The sequence below is a fragment of the Alligator sinensis genome, unplaced genomic scaffold, assembly GCF_000455745.1.
Source record: "Alligator sinensis unplaced genomic scaffold, ASM45574v1 scaffold472_2, whole genome shotgun sequence".
Lineage (NCBI taxonomy): Eukaryota > Metazoa > Chordata > Crocodylia > Alligatoridae > Alligator > Alligator sinensis.
Window position 1 is genome coordinate 1373061 of NW_005842378.1, and position 17547 is coordinate 1390607.

Here is a 17547-nt window from a genome sequence, read left to right on the forward strand (position 1 = left end):
AAAGCCTCAACAAATATGTTTCCGCCCCTCACAACCCCCTCCCCCCATTCCTACTCATAAACCACAACCTTAGAATAAATTGTCCTTATCGCTACTATTTCTGAGGTCTTAATAAAAACCCATGTCAAGCTGATGTTTTTGCAAGAAACGACCTTTTTAATGCCAGTTAGCAAGTATTCATAACTAATCATGTTGATATGAAAAAGTTATAGTCCAATTCAGTTACTTACCTAATATTACCAAATTAAATTTGAGAATCCTAATAAAATATACACTGATCAAAGTTTTTAGAAAAGAGCTGTTGAATGACTTCATTTGGAAAAAAAATCACTACTACACTCTGTAATGTTGAATTCTTGTGCCCCTTAGTGGTGAACCACATTTCTGCTCAATACATCTTAAGTTATTGTCTTTATGGAAGTGGTTCTCAACCTTTTCAACTCAAGGAACCCATTAGAAAATGCCAGCTCCTAGCTTTCTCTCATTTTTTGAATACAGAAAAATACTAATATTTTAAATTAAGTATATTAATTTATCAAATGCTTAAACTAAAATTCCTATAGATTTAAAGTTACTCTTAACATAAAGCTGGAAGTAATAAACAGTAATACTTAAAGTTGTAAATGCCTCAAATTCAGAGGTATACACATTATATTTGACAGGTATATACATTCTAAAGGCAAAGTACAATGTAATATGAGTTCCTAGACATTAGGGGTGTGCAAAGCTTCGGTATCCAATCCAATTCGGAATAGATTTGGCCCGATTCAGGGGCCAAATCTCTGAATCCAAATCAAATTGAGAGATACATTAAAAGGTTCGAATTGAATTGGAAGCCTCCAAAACAATTTGGAGATTCAGGTGGTCCCCGTTTGCTGCCGCAGGGAGACGGACCTGGGCTCCATGCCGGTAAGTAGGGGGCAGGGGGTTGGAGGAGGAAACCATGGGGGACCCCCACCTGGCCCCATCCTGTTGGTTCCCCCAGCCCCCTTGAGCCTCCCCACATCCTGCCCCACTGCCCGCTTGTTCCCCCAGCACCCCCATGGCTGCCCCAGCCAGCTCAAAAATATATATTTTTAAAAGCCCCATACTCACTGGCTGTAGCAGCAGTGATTGGGGCCTCTGGGGGCTCATGGCAGAGCCACCCCTCACCCCCCCCAGCAGTCGCATGGCAACTGTCAGATCGTGAGGGTGCAGCACACCTCAGCAGGGCTCCTCGTGCTGTCTGGGAGCTGGGGCTGCAGGTGACTGCTGGAGCCACCCCAGCTCTGGGAAAGTGTGCGACGCCCTGCCAAGCTGCGCTGCACCCGCACTATGTGACAGCTGCTACATGGGACCCAGGTGGGGGGCGGCAACCCCTGCTGCCACCTGCTGCATGGGGGGGGCTCTGTCACAAGCCCCCAGAGGCCCTGATCACCACTGCTGCAGCTGGTGAGTGTGGGGTCTTTTTTGGGATTTTTTTTGTTTTTTGTTTTTTTTAAGTGCCAGGACTGTGGGACCCCGCTCACCGCCACTACACCCCTGCTGCCACCACCTGTTCAATTCAGAGGAGATTCAGCCCGATTCAGCGGCCAAATCTCCAAATCCAAATTGGTCAAATCGAATCGAGAAGGATTTGAATCACTGAATCAAATCACTGTCCCTCTGAATCAGCCGAAGCCGAATCAAATACTTGCTGATTCGCACAGGCCTACTAGTCACCACATATAATTTTCAAAATATGAGACAATTTTAAATGTTCACTAACACATTCTGTTTATTGTCCTTGTTACTGGAAACACCGAGTGATGGCAACCACTGGCTACCCTTGGAGCGATCTATTATTATTTAATTAAATAATATTATTATTATAATTAATTAATTCAATAATAATAGCATCCTAAGAGAACTCAGCTACAAAATAAATAGTTCTATTTGCTGAATTATACTAGTCAACAAGAGTTTCAGTTCAATCACTCAAACTAAAAAGATAGCAATAACTGAACCTGTGTAAGCATGATTTCTTTAAATGAAACGAAAATGCTGCACTTTAGGACAGTGTGGCAGGGCAGAGGCAGGTAGCTACCAGGTGCCTGATGAGGGCAGCCATTTTGGAAACCCTAGGTAGCAGTTTGCTGCTGCCAGCCCAGGCAGAAACATCGCCTGGCTGCGCGGCATGGAACATCTAGGAGGTGAAAGCAGGAGGCTCTTGGTCCTGGGCATGACCTAAAACTGCACCCTGCCGGGGAAGGGTAGCCTGGTGGGGATCCTAGTGGCGTGGGAGCCCCCAGGAAATGCCAGGCCAGTTACCTCCCTGGTGAAAGGCGAGGAGGGAAACCTTAGCCCCAGCCCCTGCCTTCGGGTGGGCTTTGGAGGCAGTTGTGGGGCCAGGCACAGCCTGCGGAGTGCCACCTGAGCCCAGCAGTGATGAAAGATCCCAGAGACCCCAGTAGTGAGCAGAGTAGGGCTGAAGTCAGAGTACACCTGAAGGGCTGTGCGTGTGAGGGGGCTGAGTAGGGCTGAAGTGCGAGTACACCTGAAGGACAGTCCCAGCGGTGCGCTGAGTAGGGCCAAATAGGAGTAAGCCTGAAGGCCAGCTCAAGGGCCAGCCCTGTGAGAACTTGACTGCAAGCTTGAGACAGACCCCAGAGTGGGACATAGTGTAGAGTTGCTCAGTGAGGAGCTTGGGGTAGAATCAGCCCAGGGTTTGGCACAAGGCTGGACCACACAGAGTAGGGGAACTAATGGGAACCCAAGGACTGCGTGGCAAAACCAGTATGCGAGTAGCAAAGCCTGATGGCCCAAGAGGGGCCACTCAAGGAGGAGCAAGGGCAGTGGAGCACGGCCCTGTAATGGGCTGTATGCCAGAGGCCCCGGGGAGCAGAGTGTAAGAGGCCTCCTGTAAGAGGGGTATGAATGGAGCCCAATTTTGAACTGGATTTGCTACGGTGTCAGACCAGGGAGCAATACTAATCTGGATGCCATATACAAGGCATGGGCTGCAGCATAGGGGAGGTTTGGAGCTGCAGATAGCGCTCCCTGGCCTCAGGGTAGTCTCCCGCATGATATCATCAGTTTCTGGAAACAACAAACTCGTGGCAGGAAAGATTGGGCGGACTGTCCCATAGAGACAGGCGGGTGGGCCGGCAGGAGATTCGGCCCCAAGAGCTGCCCCGTCACAGACAGCATTAGATGAAGTTCTAAAACATTATTAAGAAAAATATCTAAAACTTCTGGAATCACAACTTATTTTATAAAGTTAGTAACACTTTATTCCTATTCCTCTGCACCCTCCACTATGTTTGCATAAAGACAAAATATAAATTATTCACATATACAACCTGATGAAAAAATAAATAAATAAATAAAAATAAAAATCACACATTCAGTAGACTCCAAAGAAATTAGTCGCTTGCAAATGACAGGATTCCTGATTTTTCTTTCAGACAGAGAATGGAGAAATTAAACTCTGAAATTCACAATAGCTCCTTTAGAATGACTGTGCACAAGCCCCAGTGGAGACAAATATCCACATTAATTCCTCAAATATATGCTGCTGCTGCTGGTGACGGGTGCAGAACCATCTGCCCTGACAGCTCCCAACTCCTGTCCCAGTGCCCCAGAAGTAGCAGCTGTCTGTCACTGCTGCAGATGGGTGCCAGCTATCTCCACTGTCCCAGAAGCAGTAGCAGCCATCTTTTCTGCCACTGCTGTGGCCAGGGCAGGAACTGTCCCCAAAGCCCCAGCAGTAGCAGCAACTGACTTCTCTGCCACTGCTGCCTCAAGGAGCAGCAGTTGTCAGAGCAACATCAGCAGCCCTTTCTGTAGTGTTCCAAATATAAGGTGTGTCCATGACCTTAGCTAATTAAGGTCAAATAAGCAAATAAGGTTCCTCAAACTTTCCTAATTTTCAGTAACAATTTACATAATGTTTTCATTGTTTCAAAGGACACAGGAAGAAAAGTATCTGTAAGTCTCAGATCCTAAATAAAATAGGTTTTTGTGGAGGAAAAACAAGGCAATGAAATAGTAGACTAGACTAGGCTATTACAGCATAGAGAGAGATAGTGTTTAACATCTGAACCACTTTTTAAATAAGAAAATTTAGTTTTGAACATTAAAAAAGTTTAAGGAGAAAACAGTTGTCTGAAGAACCTCATATAACAAATATTACTGCATGTTAGTTGTCAACATCAGTCTCTTCACCGCACAAGATACAGAAGATATCCCCTAACTTCTTATCATTTACTTCTTACTGCCCTCTCTCAGGCCCCCTCTGCACATGCAGGTAAAGGTACATCTGGATCTAATGCATGATTCACACAATTGTGCCTCCTGCCAAGCTGCATTGTAGGAAGTGCAATTGTGGGATTGTGCATTAGATCTCATTGCACCTCCCTGCTGGTGCAAGGGAAGCCCAATACAAGCTCTCACAGCTGGAAGCCCCCTCAGCTGAGGGGACACCCAACTTCAGGGGCACCCCATGCACCCTCCATTGCTGGGAAATTACTGCTGTGGCAACCTCCCTGCCTTGAGGGTGCAGAAAATCACTGGGGCAGAGAGATCACCACAGCAGCCATCTCCCTGGCCCCAGGGTTTTCAAGTACCTCTCAGGAAGAGACAGCCACTGCAGCGATCTTCCCACCTTAGGGGATTTCAGGCACCCCAAGGCTGGGAGATTATAGCTGCACCCTGCCGCTGTACCACTGGGAAGCATCTGTAGGCAACCAGAATCTGCAGCTGTGTGACTCTGGGCAGACCCTGCTACACATGCCAATTAAAGCTCAATACCAACCAGCTTTAAAGTTAAGACACATTTTCGAGGTCTAACTTTAGAGCTGGTTGGAGCTTTTTAGTATGGTGATAAGTACTGTGCACATGTAGCTGGTTTCAAGTACAGACATTCTGGGGCATTAGGGTGAGGTTAAATCAGACCAAAATGGCTGCCCAATATCAGGTGAGTCAGGATGGAAGGACTAGCAGGGGATTAGGGGTCCATCAGGCTGGAGGAGATTGGGGCTCCGTCCACACGGGTGGGGTGGGTGGGCTGGGGGTCCCCCCCAATGAACCTACACCCCCATCCCTTCTGTCCCTCCCCACACTGGGACTTATTTGCTCGGCTCCAACAGTAGCAAACACTGATAAATGTGGCTGCACCCAGACCAGCTTGTAGAATGGGGGTTGAGAGGGTTGGCTGGTTGGGGAGAAAGGAAGCAAGGGGCTGGTGGGGGGCAGGGCAGAAATAGCTCAGGTGTGGGACAGGGTGTGAAAAGAGCAGCCCCAGGGTTGAGGCCAGTGGCTAGGTTTTCCCAGCCCAGGAGCTGCACAGAGAAAGTTCCGTGCACTGGTTGGACCTAAATCGAATAAGTTTGATACTACGTAGATCCAGATTTATCTTAAACCAGGTTCTGCAATTTTTAGACCAGTTTGTTTTCATGGAGCTTCTGTACTGTTACAGTTTTAGACTGATTGTTGGTCACTGAGACTGGCTCTGTAAGTGTAAGGTCAGCACCAAAATGAGCCAAGTTTAAATCAGGAAGCCATTTTGCATTCAGTTTAATCTCCCAAAATGTCTGTACTTAGCCAAGGTAATTGTGCAATTAATGAGTTAACGGTGTGATACCTGTAATGTGTAGAGGAAGCCTCAAACAGACAATTCCATGTTACATTACTTTATATCAGTGTTTCGCAACCTTTTTAGACTCAAAGCACTTCTCAGAAAATGCCAGCTCTTAGTTTCATTTGTTTTTTGACAATGGAAAAATAACAGAGCAATTCTTCTGGTGCAAAGAACTCAGAAAGACCATAACAGGTCAGGATGTTTTACACTATAAATTCCTATGTGAAATCCCTGGGTTTATCCTGTCAGTCATATGTAGGTGTTCACCCACTTAACAACGCTAATATTGAGTAGCATCTTGCAGCACCCTTAAAAGGATCTCACAGCACCCTACTTAAGAATCACTGCTCTACATCCAAGTTCAGTTGCTTCCTCCTTCCTATTGCCTGGATGCCAGCAAAAGCAGCACTGGGAAAACAGAAAGGATAGTCTGCCCTTAGTTCTTGTGCATGACATCATCATGACCTGAAGAGCTGGAAGAGCAATTGAAGGGAAAGTTCTTAGCCCCTACAGTCCTGGGCTAAAGCAAATTCAGTTCAGACAAAATCTTCAGAAAATAGAGCTACTATAATTGCTAGCAAGTCTTTAGTAGAGCATAGCTAAATTAAGATTTATAAACTTTGGCTGAACTTGGTGGAGAGGCAAGGTTTACAGGAACTGTACATGGTATCACCAACAGCCTAAAGCCTGGTGAAATTTTAGAAACTGAAAAAAGGATCTTAAGATGGGAAGTGCTTGGTAACCTGAATTTGAGTGCAAAGTAATAAAGTAGTGCAGAATCAATTGCTATTCACTGACTAGTCTCATGTAAGAGCCATACTCATGAAATTCCACACTGGAAAAAGCATAATGAAGTTTTTTTGCTACAAAAATTTTGCAAAGAAAGACAATACTCATTATTTCTGTATTCCTGTAGATCAGTAAGCATCCTGAAGTACAAAATGATATGAAGAAGGAAGTGCTAAGTACGATTAACTATTAAAATTTCCAGGATATGGACAAAAATATGTATACTAATGATTTAATCTTGTCATACAAGAAAGCCAAAAAGCAACAGAAAATAATCAAGTATAATTACAATACCAAAAGAAAGGCAGTATTACCTTTTCCAGAAACTACTTCTTTCTCATGTCTCCATCTAAATCCAAACTGTTAAAAAGATAAAAACTGAAATTAAGTTCTGAACAGTCAAAAACATTCAGAAACACAAAAATTAAATTTCAATTGCTTGATGTCTCCTCACAGTCATTCTCAATTTAGCAAAATATTAATCTCTCTCTTGTTCAATAAAAAACTCCCAGATTTTGGTTATCTTATTGTCCACTGAAATTAGATCCCATCTTCATGTGATTCAGTAATCAGCACTGAATCAATGGTGTCCAAAATTTCTTGTTAGCAGGGAGAAATTAAAAGAAATTACAAGAAAAAGTTTTTAATTCTTCTTTGCATTTCTACACAGAGAACAATGTGGAAACGACTGAAACTGGAAATGGAACTCTGTTTCAGCAGTCCATTTTCTACTTCTTCCACACAAATTCAAACAAAAATAAATGTATCTAACATATTTATTTTTATTTCTAGATTTTATCTATATGAAGATAACCCAGACCCCTTTTCCTGAGAAATGGACCTGTGCCCCGTTGCCTGTTTTTCAGCCTGCTTTCTTAGACCAAACCGGCACTACCACCCAAGGGAAGACAGAGTTCAGCAAGCAAGCCAGACTGAAATCAGAAAAGGAGGTAACACAGAGAAAACAGTCTATTTTAATTTAAAAAATTGGGAGTGAGGACAGAAATCAAGAGCATATCATTTACCTAGAAAGAAGGAATTAATGTGAAATTCCTAGACACTTTATGACAAAAAGTAAAATTCTCTTGTGCCCAGAGCCATGTTTTCACATAACTGGATGACAAAATCCTCATCTTGACTGGGCCACTCGATGGGCACTATGGTGTAAATGTTTACTGCTAATAAGTCAGAACATACACACACTGTATTATATGTATGCATGTATGTGTACACACACATGAATGTGCACATATACATGCATGCACACACATTTATACATGCTATAAATCATCAAGAAAAAAATGCATGGCATTTTGAATACAATATTTCCAGTACATATAAGTTGATCTGCACAGTATCAAACTCAGATTCCATAATCTGTTTTCTCTGGCCTTATTTACAGCAGCATACTTTCTATCTACCATAATTCACTCTGACTATAGGATCAGTAAGGCTTAGGCATTTTTAATTTTGTTTCTTGTTATGCTGTAGAAAAAATACTTTAGACCTGGCTGTCTAGAGGGACCACTGATATTAACCATGAAACAACGAATTATGAATATGAAACAGACAAAAAATAATAGTTACCAACAGAAACGTCTGGAGCAATAGTTGGGGGATGTGTTATCCCCCTCTATTCAAAGGCAATGCTTGTCTTTCATAGCTTTAATTTTGAAGTGTAAAACAGGGTGGCCTACTCTCTATAGAGAGTTATGGAGGGTCAGCAAAACCTATAGAACCAGCTAAGAAATGATCAGGTAGAGAGAGCTGTGATAGGGGTACAAGCTCCTGCAGTAAACCCTGAAGCAAAAAAAGTGAAGGGAAAGGGCCTCTGAGAGCAATATCACAGGGTAGACACAGCAACCCTTTTATTTGACATTTTTACATTGAAAAATACAACTTTGCCTCAAAAGAAACTTGGCCAGGGCACCGAGTCCTTTCTGGCCCAGCCACTTAGAGTCCTAATGCACCGATTCCTGTTCTATGTAGTAGCTACTTATGAAGACCACCAAGAAGTTTCAGTTCAGGGTTGGATGATCTGCGTCACAGATCCCAAGTTAAAAACCTCTCAATTACTAAATGTACTCTTTCATTCAATACCTTTACAGACATTTTTTCCATATAACCATCCACTTGAGGGGCAACAAAGCTTGCAAAAAACACCGTGTAACAAGATTACTAGAATTATTTAGCTACTCTATACTAGGCCAGATACTATACCACTTTACATCACAATGATAAATGTGGTCAGCTGGCCCAGGCCTGGAATACTATGTCCTCCAACAATATTTAACCAGTGGAACAACCTCCAAAGGAGCCTGCTAGTCAGAATAACTTAAGAGCAGTTTTGTCCATTATCTTGATTAATTCATCATAGGCCAGTTCAGTTCTCTAAACTGGCCCAAGATTTAAAGAGGCATAACGGTAGCTCAACGCCATGCTATTGACATTCCCCAATTTTCGCTTTATATATCTAAAGATCGAGCCTACAATGCTTGCGTTCAGGTGTAACAGTGCAATCTCAAAATGTATTTAGATGTTCCTTGTTTCAATAGAGAAAATGCTGTAGAGAAGTACAGGTTTGTTTTTTTTAATTGATCAAATGATTATGAACAATGATTAGCCAAGAGGATTAGAAGTCAAAACGATATTAACAAAATAGAGAAATGGATCTCAAATAGAATTGCTAAGTGCAATTGTAATGAAAGGGGCCTGAAAGACCCCATAAGCAAGACCCAGATCAAGCTGGGCAGCGCCAGGCTGATGACATCAGTCCCCGGTGCCACAATGAGAGATTTAAAAGACCCCTGGAGTGCCAGGCGGGAGAGAGGAGAGCCTGCCTCTGTGCCAGTTACGGCAGAGGCTGCAGCAGGTGCAGGACACCAAGGCAGAGAGGTGTCAAAGCCCCAAGGCTCAATATATACCGAGCAGTATAGGCTTCGTGCCCCCAAGGCTAGGGAGCAAAGCTTCAATTACTAAACAAATCCAGCAGCTCGAGTAAGCTGGGAGTGTTGCCGGCAGGCTGAGACGGGCATCAGCCACAATAGAGGCAACCATCCTAGGAATTAAGTTCCTCTTTGTTTCTTTCTTTTTTGGCCTTTTTTTTTTTTCTTTTTTTGAGAGAAGGCTGCCTGGGACTGGCAGAGTCTTAGGTTGGGGCTTAAGTTCAAGATTAACCCCTTGTTGTCAAGGGAGTAATAGAGCAATCTGGACAAGGCTAGGAAGTGCCTTCAGAATTGCCCCCTAGATCAAAACCTGGATCAAGCATCAGTCCATCGTCTCAACACCAAGAGCTGGATTGTGGCTGGGGGTGTTGGGGAGGTGGATCCCCCTTCATCAGACACTCTTGGATCCGTGAGTAACCCAAGTGGGACCCCTGTATTAAACAACACTGAACCCCTCTTATCAAACTGTGTATCATCAAAGTCATAGCAGGCAAGTTGATGGGAGGCCTAACTTGGCAGGAACTCGAGAAAACCCCACCCTTGGATAATTGGGAGCGTTACAGCAATGTACTCCTTTTAGGAAGGAATAATACACTGCAGAAACACAAGATGGGGAACTGGCCACACCCCAATTCTACAGAAAATAATCTAGGGGTGACACTGAATCACAAACTGAAGATGAGTCAACCATGGAATACTGTTGCAAAAGAAAGCAAACTCTGTGCTGGGATGTATAAACAGAAGTACCAGACAAAAGGCATGTGAAGTAGTGCTGCGTGAAGCTTCACCAGCTGTTTCATTTCAATACTGTTTCGACTCGTTTTGAGCTTGAAACTGTGAAACCGAAACAAAACAAAGCCAAGAGCTTCAAAACAGTCTCTAAATGAAACGAGGCCTGTCAAAATGTTTCGAAAGTTTTGAAACATTTTGAATTTTGAAGCAGCCTGGCGGTGGGAGGCAAGGGAGAGCCAGGGCTGTGCTCTGAGCAGCTCTGCAGCCCCAGGTGGCTCAGCTTCACAGGAAGCGCAGACCTGACTCTCCCTGCCTCCTCGGATCAGCTCTGATGCAGGGCCCGGGGAAAAATCAGCTGGTGAGGGGACCCACCGCCGCCTCAGGATCAGGGCAGTGGTGGGTCCCCGCACAAGCTCATCTGCCCCAGGCCCACCAGCCGCTGGCCCCAGCCAGCAGCACCAGCCTCCTGTGATCCAGGAGGCAGATTGGGGACTTGAACCCCCAGGAGCAATCTGGCACAGCCCCCGCAGCCCTCCCGGGAGTGCGGGTGAGCTCCCGATCTGCCTGCCAGATGACAGGAGGCTGGTGTTGCTGGCTGGACCCAGGCCTTGGCGGTCGGGTGCCGCCCCGTGCCCCCAGCCGGTAGCACCAGCCTCCTGTCATCTGGCAGGCAGATCAGGAGTTCACCCGCACTGCAGGGAGGTCTGTGGGGGCTGTGCCAGATTGCACCTGGGCGTGCAAGTCCCCAATCTGCCTCCCAGATCACAGGAGGCTGGTGCTGCTGGCTGGGGCCAGCGGCACCACTGATCTTCTCGGCGCTGGCTATGGGCAAAACAGATCAAAACAGCCAAAGAGTTTCAACAAAACAAAACAGAACAGCGCTTTCGAAACGAAACTCAAAACGAAACACTGTTCCATTGAAACGGAAGTTGAAGCAGAATGATGCTGTTTCGCACAGCCCTAATGTGAAGTAATCCTTCCACTCTACTCATCAATGATAAGGTCTAAACTAAATACTGTACCCAGTTTTAGGCACTGCACTTCGAGAAAGAAATTGATCAACTAAAGGCAGTTCAGAGGGAAGAAAAAAAATTCTCTCGAAAACACGAGCCATGTCAAAAGACTGAAAGAGTTGGCTTTAGAGGAGACTTGAGCCATGGTAAAAGTCTTCAAATATATACAAGGTGACAAAGAGGGAGGTCATTAACTATTCTTCATATCAACTGGGAAGCAAAATGGGGGGTAGAGGGGAAAAGGGGAGGGCAGCTCCTTAAATTGCAATAAGGGAGATTTAGGTTAGATATCAGCAGGGGCAGATCTGGGGGGTAGGGGTGCTGGATGCTACAGTTATAAATCTTTTTATTCCTCGTTCACTCAAAGTTTAAAACAAACTCTTTGGCAGGGACAGTTACATTTCTATTTAGGGAGGGAGTCAATTGACTTCATTATTATGTCATTATTATCTACTTGGCTTCTGCTAATCTCTTTACTCCATAGGTATTAACATCCCTATATATTCCACTACCCAAGCTATCCTTTCCTTCTACAATTCTTAGTAATGTTTCTCTGCTCACTTGCTAGGTTAACCAATAAAGGTTTGCCACTATTTAGGAATGTGTATTGGGTGGCTTTATTCCTAGGGGGACTCAAACCCACAACAAATCAGAGAGAGTGAGCAGGGTCAGAGCTGAAAGCCTGCACAGCTATTTAGTGGCAGTGATGCATGGGGCAGCATGAAGAGCATTGGCATTGGCTGGTGGGGCAGCATGAAGGGCAGCAGACAAGATGATGGCTGCCCCTTTATCGCTCTACCCCCGCCGGGATGGGGCATCATGAAGGGCAGCCATAAATCAAAGTGGCAGCCAACCCCTCATTCCTCCTTCTCCACAGGACATCTCTGCGAATCAGTGCTGAGGGGCGGGGCCAACATGAAATGCCCATGGAAGTGTCTCTGTGCACAGTGAGCAGGCCATGAAAAACACTGTCTTAGTGTGATTTAAGTAGGTCCCTAGTTATTTCAGTGACCCTTTCCTGGATTATTCATTGCAGCAAATGATGGAAGCTGAGCCAGTGGTGCACCCAGGGCAGCAATAAGCCAGGCATGGGCAGACCCAGAGGGGCTGGTCTGAAATGGGTTGCAAGGAGGGTTGGAAGCAAAAGTGACTGTAGATAAGGTGGACCCCAGGGGGTGTGAGGGACTTCAGTAAGGTTTGGATGCTTAGAGGGGCAGGGGAGGGCTCATAGGGGTGTTAGGAAGATGGCAAGAGGTCAGAGGGGCTGAGACATGATGGGGATGAGTCTGTGCAGGGTGCAGTAGGTTCAAAGTGGTATCAAGGGGAAAATGGGGTAGTGGTTAAGTATGGGGGATGCGTGGGATAACAGAAGACAGAGTACAGCCAGGAAGCATTTTTTGGTGGCAGGGCAATACATAAAGAGCAGTAACGGGCACTTTGGGGCAATCATAGAATGTCTGGGGGACCCATATGTTGGGGTGCAGGGAACAGCTCTGTCCAAGGCCAGGTTGGGGATTACCAGCTGTACTCCCCTGGCACAAAGTGCCTATTCCACTGTAGTGCTAGCAGTCAGCCATCTCCAAACTCAGTTATATCTGTTTTTCCTTGGATCTTAAACAGGATAATATAGCCCTAAAATTCTACCTACCATATTAGTAAAGCTTCTAGTTTCTTTTCAATTGGAGAAAACAATGCATTGTGTTATATGATGATTCACCACAACACCTGCCACCCACCTTTCCAAAATCCTAGATCCTCCCAAGGCCATCAGTTAAAAAAAAAAAAAATCCTAACATTCAGGTCAGTCTTAAGCACCGGAACTGAGTACACTGTGGGATCTCTATTAGTGAAGGCATTTAAGGTGAGGTTATACAAATAACAGCCAAGAATGCACTGCCAATTGATCCTGCCTTGGTGCAGAAGGATGAACTGACTGAATGATCTTTCAAAGTTTCTTCCAGCCCTATTTTCTACAATTACATTATTACCATAAGAGAAAAAAAGCATGATGTTCTCATGCAAAAAATGCCAGATCCTAACTAATGAAAAGCCATATACTGAAAACCTGATCTTTGGCAAGTTGTTTAAATTTTTTGTACCTTAAATCATCCCAGCTGGAAAATTGGGCAGAGTGACATAATCAATATTCAAATGTTCCATCTGTACTGAATTTGCCTAAGTAAATGCTTTATAAAGAAGTTCCTTAACAGTGCCAGTTTAAGTGAATGTTTTCTCCTTTTAATTATCACATTATGGAATTTAAGACAATATAAATTTGAACAATAAACATGCTTTTCTTTTGGTATAAATAGAACAACTGTATGATAAATAAAAGACAACGTTACATATTATACTATTTATACTGACAGTTTGCTAGGGAAGGAACAGCTTGCACTTGGCCTACTCAGCAATCTGCAGTGCAGTCTAAGTAAGTTTCATTTGAACTGCTTAAGCTTTCAGCTAGCAAAAAAAATCAATTGCAAAATGTAGAAACTGCATTAAACAGTTCATTAAAACAGAATGGAAAAAATGTTTTTAAGTTTAAGATCCCTGAAGAATCCTGGATTTCATGGTTTTTAATCTGTTTTAAAATAACCACAGTCTAACTAATGTACTGTTGCCTATTTAACACAGGCTTGCAGAACACTGTTTCCAGATAAACAAGTGGTAGTAAAATGTCTGAATTATAATCATCCTGATGTCCTAATTGCTTCCATGAAATGTTAGCTACAAAGCTCCATTGTAATTTGCATCTTAGTGTTTAAGTTATGTCCTTCTGTATATCAAATAACTCTCATTGATTTCATTAAACTGCTTCCAGAAAACCAACAGACAAGCTAGGTTCTAGGCTGCTTTTTTATTCCCATATTTGTAAGAGTTTGGACCCTGCAAAGTTAACTACTGAATTTCCAGTACAGGAGTTCAGGCCTACTCTATTGCTTCATAGTAACCTGTCCCAAGTAATTTGTGTAGCAATTAAACAAAGAGGGCACATCCAGACGAGCGCGCACGTACCTGCTGCCCCGCCGCAAACCCCTTTGAGGCGAGGCAAGAGGCACGTGCGGGAATGAAAAAATGTTCCCTGCACTCCAAGTTTGCAGCGCAGAGAGAAAATTAGACCCCTGGACATAGGGGTCTAAAAAAACTGCTCTGCAATAGAGTGGAGCAAGACATGGTTCAACACCATGCCCGGAGCCAGTCCTCCAAAAGAGACGCTCTGGTTTGGTGCTCCCCGGCCCAGGCCAGCGTGCGGGGACCATGCAGAGCTGAGCTGTCCTCCGCCGAAAATATCTTCAGACCACTGTACAAAACTATCGTATGTTCACATTTTGGATACTGCATACAGTTCTGTTTTCAGCATCTCAAAAAGGATGAATTAGAAAAGATACATAAAAGGGAAACAAGATTATCAGGAATATGGTGTAGCTGCCATACAATACCTATTAATAGAGCTGTCAGGGATGTATTCTTTGGCATCTCTAAGCCAGTGATGCTGGATGCCATGGAGGGTATGACAAGGGATAAATGAGTGTTGATCACAGGGTTAGCAACCTTTTACTCAATGTGGGCCACTCCTTTCAACCAAGGGCTTTCCATCCCCTACTGTGCCCAGTTGTTCCTGTTATGTACAGAGGGGCTACTCTCTTACTCCCCCACCCCCTTTAGCCTCCTCTAAATTGTCTCTTGCTGTGTCTTTCAGGGTAGCTAATTCAGTGAGCAGAGGCTGCAGCGTGGCAGGGAAGAGAGTTGTCCTCTTCATGGAGCCAGAGTGGAGCCAGAGCCGCAATGGGAACCAAGATCCTATAGAGCCCTTTGGGCAGACAGGGGTTTAGCTAGTTGTTAATAAAATGCAACATACTGAATCTGGACCAGATCCCATGGGTAAGCTGCAACAGGGTTTCCATGTGAAACTGGTAGAACATGGACTGGATTGTGGGCCAGATCTTATCTCTGCAAGAGGGATGCAGTCCATAGACTGTAGATTGCTAACCCCTGCTCTATGCTTTCCCTCTCACCAGCTGGACACTCCTGCTTTGTGTGTGGGCTGCATGCAGCCCACATGGGGTTAAGTTACAGCCCTTGGGCTCCTGCCTAGTGGCCACTCCCCTCATCACCAGCTACAATAGCAGCTGAAGTCTCTAGGTTTCCCCTCTCTTCACCAGCTGCAGCTTCCTGCCTCTGCACCAGGGGGCATGGCAGTCTGAAGAGCTAAGGGTGAGTCTCAATGGAGGTGCAATGTTGGGGTTGGGAGAAGTCAGGAGGGATCTCAGATTCATGGTGCAGCGGTGGGGAGGCTGCACAGTAGGGGTGTGCAAAGTGGGTCATATTCGATTCCAAGTCGGTCCGATTTGGGGGACAGCAATTCGATTAGTTGATTCGGATCACTATACCAATTCAACTCGGCCAAATCCAAATCTGAAAATTTGATGCCGGTTCAGAGAATCAGCGATTCGGACACAGACACAGCTTTAAATGATTTTTCTACATACCTCAAGGTACCAGGTGCAGCTCGAGAACACTGAGATGGTGATGCGGATGGAGTGTCCCACAGGAGCATGTGCTCCATGACAGACCCAGAAGCGGACTGGAAGTACTTCTGGTCCACTTCTGGGTCCGCTGCCAAGCCCACTGAGGGACACCCCCCGCTATGCTCCCGTGGGACGCTCCATCCATCCCACCATGTCAGCCAACCTGATACTTTACTGTGCTTCCATCATGGGTCAAATATGTTGAAATTATATGGGGCACATAAGGGTTCTCTGTCCCTAGTCACTACCATTTATACCAGTAATTAACTGGACTGAGTACGGTTTCTAAAAAGAATGGTTCCTCTTGACAAGACACCAGTTGAAGAATCTCAGTGCATAGTGCTATAGAAAAATTAGTTGATTGAGGCCTCAACAGAATAAGAAAATTTTTGAATAGACACGAGGTGATAAACCCCATCTGCAACAACAAATACAGGAAGTCATCTCTACATTGCATCTTACCCCCCCCCCCCCCCCCCCCCCATCAGCTGGAATTCAAAGGCAGATCCAGAATGAAATGAAAATCTACCTTCTTTTTGGATATTATAAAGCAGTAAAGGAGTCCTATTTCCACCCCCAGTTCCTCTCTGCGCTCAGAATGGAAGCAACCGTTGTTATGCTAAGAAGATTATGTAACATATGAAAAAGAGCCTGGCTCTTGCTGGCACTGAAAATGACTGTAAATCCAGGAGAGAATTCTACTTCATAAACTGAGTAACCATCTGAAAGAATGTTGTAGGTGTTAAAGTCATGGTTTGCAAGCTGCTCCTTTCTAGAATATTCCACTATAAATGCCTGTCAAAATAGCTAAGGCTCTGGAAAAAAATTCATGTGAAGAACTAGTGCAGGGGTGGGCAATTATTTTGGCTGGAGGGCCACTTAACAAGTTTTGGTGAGGCATTGAGGACTGCAAGGGTAGCCTCGCTCCCAGTAGCCATCTTGTGACCAAAGCCCCACTCCCCCAACCCCTGACCTTTGCCACCAGAAGTCTATCCCCTTGTCCAGGAAATACTCTTTGGGTGGGTTGCTAGTATATTGTGTAGAGGGGTAGGAGGGTGTATGCGGGGCAGGGAGCAGAGGAGGGGGGAGGGATGTGTGAAGGTGTATGCATGGTGCGGGTAGGGTATGTGGGGACGTGGCAGGTGTGTGTGGCTGAGGTGTGGGGTATGTGGAACAGTGTTGGGGGGGTGTGCATGTGTGGGGGCTTCCCCCCTACCCACTCTTTGTGATGTGGCTGAGCCCAGCCCTTCTGCAGGTGGGGGGAGGGGGAAATCAGCACTTCCTGCCTGGCTCGCAGCACGCTGCAAAGGGCAGGAAAGCAGCTGCTAGCACTGGGCAGCAAGAGAAGTCCCTAGGAGAGGGGAGGGAGAGGGGACAGGGAGCTGAGCCTGGCACACTTGATCTCTGTCCCACGCCTGCCCAGCAGGGCTTTGTGAGCAGCCAAGCTCCTTTACGCCCCCCTTCCACCCACATACTCCCCCATCCTGCCATGCATAAGCAGGACCAAAGTAAGCTGCAGGCAGAGCCCACCCTGCTCCCCTCAACGCTGCAGCTTCCCCTCCCTACCTGCTGCCCAGAGCACAGCAGCAGAGACAGGAGGAGTCATTGCTGGAGCCTGGGGGAACCCAGCAGTTCATCACTGGGCAGCTGCAGCAGCAGCCCTGCCTGGAAGCTGTGCCTGCTGACCAGGGTTGGCACCCTCTGGCAGAGGAGGCTAGGAGCGCCTCATGCGCTGCCCCAGGCAGGGGAGGATGGGACTCAGCCCCATGCACACCCCAGCAAGGGCAGTTGACTGAGTCTGCTGGTGTGTGGCAATTACTGCACTCCAGCAGACTCCAGTGTCACATGTATCAGCATCCCCATGCTGAGAAATGGCATTGGGGTGCTTTAAACTAAAGCTCATTCAATGAGCTTTAGTTCAAAGCACCCCACCACCATTT

The 17547-nt window shown here is 45.6% G+C and overlaps 1 protein-coding gene across 1 annotated transcript in view; it reads right to left on the reverse strand.

The window, feature by feature from the left end:
• The window catches only part of LOC102377127 (protein FRA10AC1), a gene marked incomplete at its 5' end in the record, with an annotated part of 55928 nt that overhangs the window by 20349 nt on the left and 18032 nt on the right, over nucleotides 1-17547 (reverse strand). Inside the window, one exon of the mRNA XM_006029436.2 lies at nucleotides 6703-6748. Within this exon, the coding sequence (XP_006029498.1) occupies nucleotides 6703-6748 (46 nt within the window). The remainder of the gene's footprint in view (nucleotides 1-6702; nucleotides 6749-17547) is intronic.